This window comes from Magnolia sinica, chromosome 11, assembly GCF_029962835.1.
Source record: "Magnolia sinica isolate HGM2019 chromosome 11, MsV1, whole genome shotgun sequence".
Lineage (NCBI taxonomy): Eukaryota > Viridiplantae > Streptophyta > Magnoliopsida > Magnoliales > Magnoliaceae > Magnolia > Magnolia sinica.
Genome location: NC_080583.1, coordinates 14,056,083 through 14,062,500, shown reverse-complemented (window position 1 = coordinate 14,062,500; position 6,418 = coordinate 14,056,083). Strand labels below are relative to the sequence as shown.

Below are 6,418 nucleotides of genomic sequence, written 5' to 3'. Positions count from 1 at the left end.
CCTGGTGGGAACTCGAGTCCGACCGGATCCGGGTCTGGGACTTCCAATATGGTAATGGGACCTGATGGGACTCGATCCGTTTGAGTATGGGTACACTCATACCTGACTCAAACTCAACACGTCAACAACCGTAGTGAGCTCCAATCAAAATTGGGCTTCCACATTCTCCTAGGAGGAGGAACTTAGGCCACATTCGTTGCTAATGGGTTATTTCATCCTGTCTCAAATTGAGCCACCATAATCCCATCCTCATCAAAATTGAGCTATCATGATCCCATCTTCAATGACTTCCATCCAACCACTCTTTAAATCAGTACTTGAGATGCTCGCAAATTTCTTAAAGGAGGAAGGTTGAGAGGCGATACTTTCTTGAATCTGTTTGCCACCTGGTCTATGGATTCCCACACATTTTCGAAGGCCCCTTATTCCACCCCGTCCAAATTGATCACTGAATTGTCAGGAGGGACAAACACCAAAGATTTTACCTCTATGATTTTTGAAACAAAACTTCAACCATCAAGAAGCTTGTCCAATGAGGGGGACATCGTCCAACTCACCTTGAAGGCTTGAACATGGTGAATATATATCTCCATAGTCTTGACCCTTAAGCAAAAGGGCAATGGATGGAGATGTGATTTGTAGTCTCCTCTTCTCTTAGACACACCTCTTGTGTACGATTATTCCAGAGATGATTCAGTGTTTAACTTTTAACTTTCCTTGTCACCTAATAAAAGATTACAACCTAATGTGGGGCCATTTTCACACCAGGCTCGAGTAGGGTGGCTTGTGTGAAGCAGGGGCACATTTGGGTTGGGCGGCCCTTGTGAGGCGGAACCCATGTTAAGTGGGGCTCACTAGGGGGGTTCGGCTGAGGGCCTAACCTGGGCTATTATGAGATAAAGGGATTGATTCGCCACACTCTATCAGTTCAAGCTTTTAGAGCGAGTGGTTAGTTGTCCTGTGTCAAAAGTGGTATCAGAGCAGGAGATCTCGTGTTCGAGACTCATCATCGGAGGTGATTAATGTAGGGGCGTTTTCACACTAGGCTCAAGTGGAGTGGCTTGTGTGAAGTGGGGGCACACTCAGGGTGGGCGGCACATGTGAGGTGGGACCCATGTGAAGTGTTTGAGATAAATGGATTGATTCGCCACGTTCTATCAATTTGAGCTTTTAGAGTGAGTGGTTAGTTGTCCTGCGTCACAACCCTTGGGTGGCAATTTAACTTCTAAACTAGTGGGGTTCCCCAAACCTAGAATCTTCATGTCGAAAGATCAAATGGAGGACCCATGTGACCTTTGAAAAGGGGTGGTGGTGGGGTCAGGGTTTAGAGCAGTAGTTCATGTGGAGAGGAAGATGAGAGAATAGAGGTTAGGATGGGAAATTAGGTCATATGTTATAATGTTATACATACATAACGTATACTATAAAATTACATGAATCCCAATAAAGTGGCCCCACATTGGGCCAAAATGATTTGAGCCTAAGCACGGCTAGGCCGAAAATTGATTGGGCCTTACATGCCAAGGCTAGGCTTGGCCAACGGGCCTAGCTAACTGGTTCAGGCCCAAATCCAAAGCTGGGCTGGGCTTGTCGGGTCAGGCAGCCCTAGTATATGAAGCAGGAGACCCAAATATGTTGTTGGAAAAGAGCTAGCGCTTTCAAAGCAAGATTAGCCACATATTTCATAACCTTTGCTATTTTGACCCCTCGAACTGTTGATTTAGACCAATTCACCCTTTGACCTGAGACTGCCTCAAATCATCTCAAGATTGCTTTTGATCGATGAACATGTTCCCTTGACGAGCCGCGCAAGCCCTACCATCATTATTGTATACAATAATTCAAAAATTGTTAATGTTCAAGTCAATTGAGCCATGGCTCAGGTTTCAAATGAAGAAATCCAATGCCAAAACATCTTGGTAATATGAAGCATTAAGAAACCCCATGTTTTCATTGTTGTCCTCTGCCAGTGTTGGATCCTAAATGGAAAAGACATAATTGAAGTCGATCTTTATGGCTTTACAATTTCACAAGAAACTTGCAAAGTGAAGCTTTTTCACATTGGCACCCAAAATTCCAGAGAGAAAAGGTTTATTCCAGCTCCATGCAGGACTGCAACAGGAAAGAAAATTGAATGACAAACAACAGGTTCAAATATATGTAGATCCCTCTCTTATATGGTTTAGGATTTGGAGAATGCCAATAACCCTTCAAAACGTCCCCTTTAGTTGAAATCTAAATGCTTTAACTGTAAGATGTAATATAACATCCTTGGACTAAAAAGAGAATAAAATATAGTCAAAATAAAAATTTTAAAGTCACAATTTCCATTCCAGCCATGACAAGATTTGTCCTAATTGAAAGAAAATTGCAAAATTGAGTCACTGGTTCATTGCATCCAAAAAATGATTCATATCACTGGTTTGGGTCATTTGGTATATGGTATGATTTGAATTGCATAATTCAAATCCTGAATGGTATGATTTAGTAACATTGATTCCTCAGATGAAAAATAAGCGGTCCAATCATCAAGTGGGCTGCTCATGTATGAAAAGAAGAGCTACTTAAAAGAAAAATCTGCCATGATCCACTTTCAAAGTTGTCCCTCGTGATGATTGGACTGGAAGGATATTTTTTCACCAGTGCATCTACATGGTGTGGTCCACCCGATGCAGACATGGCACATGCATCTGATGTGTTACATTGACATGTATGGCATGTTTAGGTGGTGTAGTATTCATTTATAAATTTGATTGCTGGTTGAACTATATCTATGAAGGATTGCTGCGTAATGTTGATTTTGTTATTGCCAGGATGGAGTTATTGCTTTGGGATATTGAGCTCAAAGAATGGTAGAGATTTTGCAATCTTGAGTTGCCTCTATGCTAGGTTGCTTATAGTTATGAGGCCTCGTCCTTTGTTACATGGAATTGTTAATTCGACTTGCTTATGCATTTAACGATTTGGCAAAGACTGCTGAGTTTCTTTGATCATTGTTTTATTGAATATCGGCAGCATCGTCTTCTTGCTTAAGGAAAATAAACCCACATGTGAAACTTAGATCCTGCGCTATTTCCCGGATTATTGTGCAGGTTCCTTTAAAGAAATGAAAATTCTCATTTTGTCGATGCTGTTGATAGCTTTAGGGCTTTTAACAGGTTTTGTTTCTGTTTGGACATTGAGGAATGGAAGAATGCCTTGATCACAAACGACAACGACAACAACAACATCAACAAAAACTGCTAACAGAAGAACAACTAGAACAGCGAAGGGAACGTCTTCGGACTTACATGAGCCAAAGGTGGTTGCAGATGACTAGTGAAGAGAGAGAACGTCTAAGGGAACGGCGACGGAACACTGATCGGCTAAGAAGATTACGCATGACTGAAGAGCAACTTGAAAGACGAAGGGAGCAGAGAAGAAATTACATGCGCCGGCGGCGTAATATAGCACTCGGGCTTCCACCTAATACGGGTATCGGTAAGTTGTCATTGCAACTGATAAAACTTCTACATCCATCTTCTACCATATCATTACTGTTTATCAACATTATTATAACATTGCTTAGTGTATAGATTCTTATTAGGACCATCACATGAAGATATAGCTACTGTAAAATACCAAATACACTTGATCATCAATAAACAAGAAATATGATTGCTTTGCCAAGTACTTTTGTCTTCACTTTATGCATGTGCTTCTATGACAATGACCTGGTTTCTAAGAGAACTTTAAAACTCTAGAGGCATAATTGCAAACTAACTCAAATGATCATCATTGCAATCTTGTCCCAACTATTTGTTTCAACTTTACGCCTCCTATCTCACTGACCATCCTGTCCAAGACCCTATCCCATTTCGCCATGCCAATCATTCCTATCCAGGGCCCTATCCCTTTTCACCACGTTGACCCAATTCCTTTTGGGTTTTTACTTCTTTTCAGGCCCTTCAACCCTAATTGAAGTTAGCACAAGAGGAAACCACTCAATCTATGCTCCATCATTTTTTTGTGGCTACTCCTATGTTGTTTCAAACCTTAGATGCAGGATCCTTCTAATCTGGTTCTGCTTCTGCTTTGAATCAAGATTTGGAATTGTGTTCCCGCTCCCGCTTCCTAGCTGTTTATTCTTGCTAACATTTTAAAGAGATGGTTCCTGCACCCACACCCAAATCCGTTGCCGCTTCACTTCATGCTTCTTGCAACTAAATTTCAAACCATCTAAATTACAAACTAACTTGAGCATGTTGTTATTTTATTTTACTTATCGAGTAGTAGGATATCAACCACGAATAAAATATGAGCCATCACATGTGGGAGTCACAAATATCTTGCGTGTTCAAGGAAGAACTCGGTTGAATCATATACGGCAACAAGCTCGAATGAGAACTACTCAAGCCATAGAAAGGATGGAAGATGGTATTCAAGTCACTAAGGCGAGGATTGATGACCAGGTGCTGCTAGATAGAATGAAAAGTAATGAAGGTGACTTTATTCTCTCCCTTATATAATACATCAACCATCTTTTGGATGACTCCCCATTACCATGTTTTAAACTATCAATTGCAAACAAATTTTACAGATAGTGGTGAAGGCCATGAAATTTTCTGGAGTGGAAGAAGAATGCGCTTGACTGAAATACGTCGTCTAGCTCGACTAGCCGGGAGTCAACAGAGTGAAAAGACGCAAGATGTGAAGATGGAAATAGAAGGAGAGGACAGTTACCATGATGAAGGTTGCATACACGTAACTAGATTACTCATAAATTACCATAATACTTCCACACTTTTTAAACCTATGAACTTCAAACTTTTGACAGGTATTGATCAAAGCAATGGCATCCTCCAAAACCAAAGAAGGTTGCGCTTGACTGAGATACGACGCCAAGCTCGATTGTTAAGTGATTAACCAGAAGAGCCAGATTCCTGATATAGACGTTTGAATCAAGAATGTCATATGAAGAGAAGAATACATGTACTTGGTGAAGGTTGTAGTCCATCAACAATGTTCATTAACCTTTTCTGTAACCTTCTACTTGTTTTAGCTGAATAGTTGTATTTTATCTTCAATGTTATAAATCCATAGCTAGATGGTGCAACATGAGATGATCACGAGACGAATCACTATTTTGAAAGAGATTCGCTAAGAAAACACCCGCAGATGCCCCAATCATGTGAGACAATCTGTTGAAACATCAAGGTTATTGCAATTTCCACTGTCCAATGTTGCAATTTGTCATCATTGTGAAGCAAAAATGGTCCTTGATGGTTCACATCAGGTTTGTTGTTCAGAAGGTAAGTATACCATACTGAATGATGCCCCTTTTAAGTCACATTATTGCAAATCTATATGGATCAAATAATTAATGGGGAGCATTTGAGGCAACATACTCATTCATATAATCATAGTTTGAAAACCTGGCTGGTTGACTCTGTAGTTCCTGTGTTGGCTCTTGCAGGACGCCATATCATTGGGTCAACTGAAATTTGGTTGTCTAGGCTTTTGGGCAAAACTGGGTCTAGTTTTCTGAATTGACCAAGGACTTGTTCGACCTTTTCAGTTTAACATGAGGGGATCTCTTACTCACAAGCATTTTAAAAAATAAAAAAGAAAAAAAATCTGTTCTTAAAATGCATCGAAAGCCTAATGGCGTTGTGGTTATCCCATTAAGGGCCTCTTTGGATGGAGTATGAATCCTGATGTTTTCAATTTTATTTTTTATTTTTATTTTTATTTTTATTTTTTTTTAAATTTTATACATCTGAAATGATTTGAATCTGAAAATGTTGGTTGTTTGGTTTTAAGTAAAAACATATGAGGGTTGGAATATCCTGTCCAAAATGAATACATTGGTCTAATCCTACCATTCTGACAATCAGAGTTGCTGCTTGCGAATGGGGCCTTAAAACTGTAAGATAGTTGTATCTGCGTTGGGTGTTGATATTGACGAGATATGGCGCTGAAGTCTGTAGCAGATACTTGCAGGATGTGATTAACAAAATCTCATTGTATTAGGTCTGATATTTTCAACTTCTATTAAGGAGTGTTTATTGGTTACATAAACAAGATGTTGAAATCCATTAACTGTGAATATATGGTAGATTGCATTGACAACAACGAAATATCTCAATTTCTTGACACATATGGTCTTTGCAGACCAAAAACTCAATAAAGGTCTTAAAAGTTCTACGGAGGAAACCCTCAATCCATGGATTTACTTGCGATCTTATTGAGAAATGAACAAAAATGATAAATTGTTTAACATATTTTTTCATGATTATTTACCCAAAAGGGTCAATGATCTGGTCAATTCATAGGCCAATGGAGGTGTCTATAGATATTTCCTTTATACTAGGAATAAAGATCTTGAATTCTTAGAAAAAAACACAATTATTTGCAATCAGATACCACTTTGATTATA

At 39.4% G+C, this 6,418-nt stretch overlaps 1 protein-coding gene across 1 annotated transcript in view; it reads left to right on the top strand.

Annotated features, from left to right (window-relative positions):
- LOC131218854 (uncharacterized) overlaps positions 1-5,100 on the top strand; it is an 8,588-nt gene extending 3,488 nt beyond the window's left edge. The window contains exons 2-6 of the mRNA XM_058213713.1: positions 2,814-2,852; positions 3,184-3,480; positions 4,273-4,482; positions 4,580-4,732; positions 4,817-5,100. Of these exons, the coding sequence (XP_058069696.1) occupies positions 3,186-3,480; positions 4,273-4,482; positions 4,580-4,732; positions 4,817-4,905 (747 nt within the window). The 5' untranslated portion in view covers positions 2,814-2,852; positions 3,184-3,185 and the 3' untranslated portion in view covers positions 4,906-5,100. The remainder of the gene's footprint in view (positions 1-2,813; positions 2,853-3,183; positions 3,481-4,272; positions 4,483-4,579; positions 4,733-4,816) is intronic.
- The last annotated feature ends 1,318 nt before the right edge of the window (positions 5,101-6,418 follow it).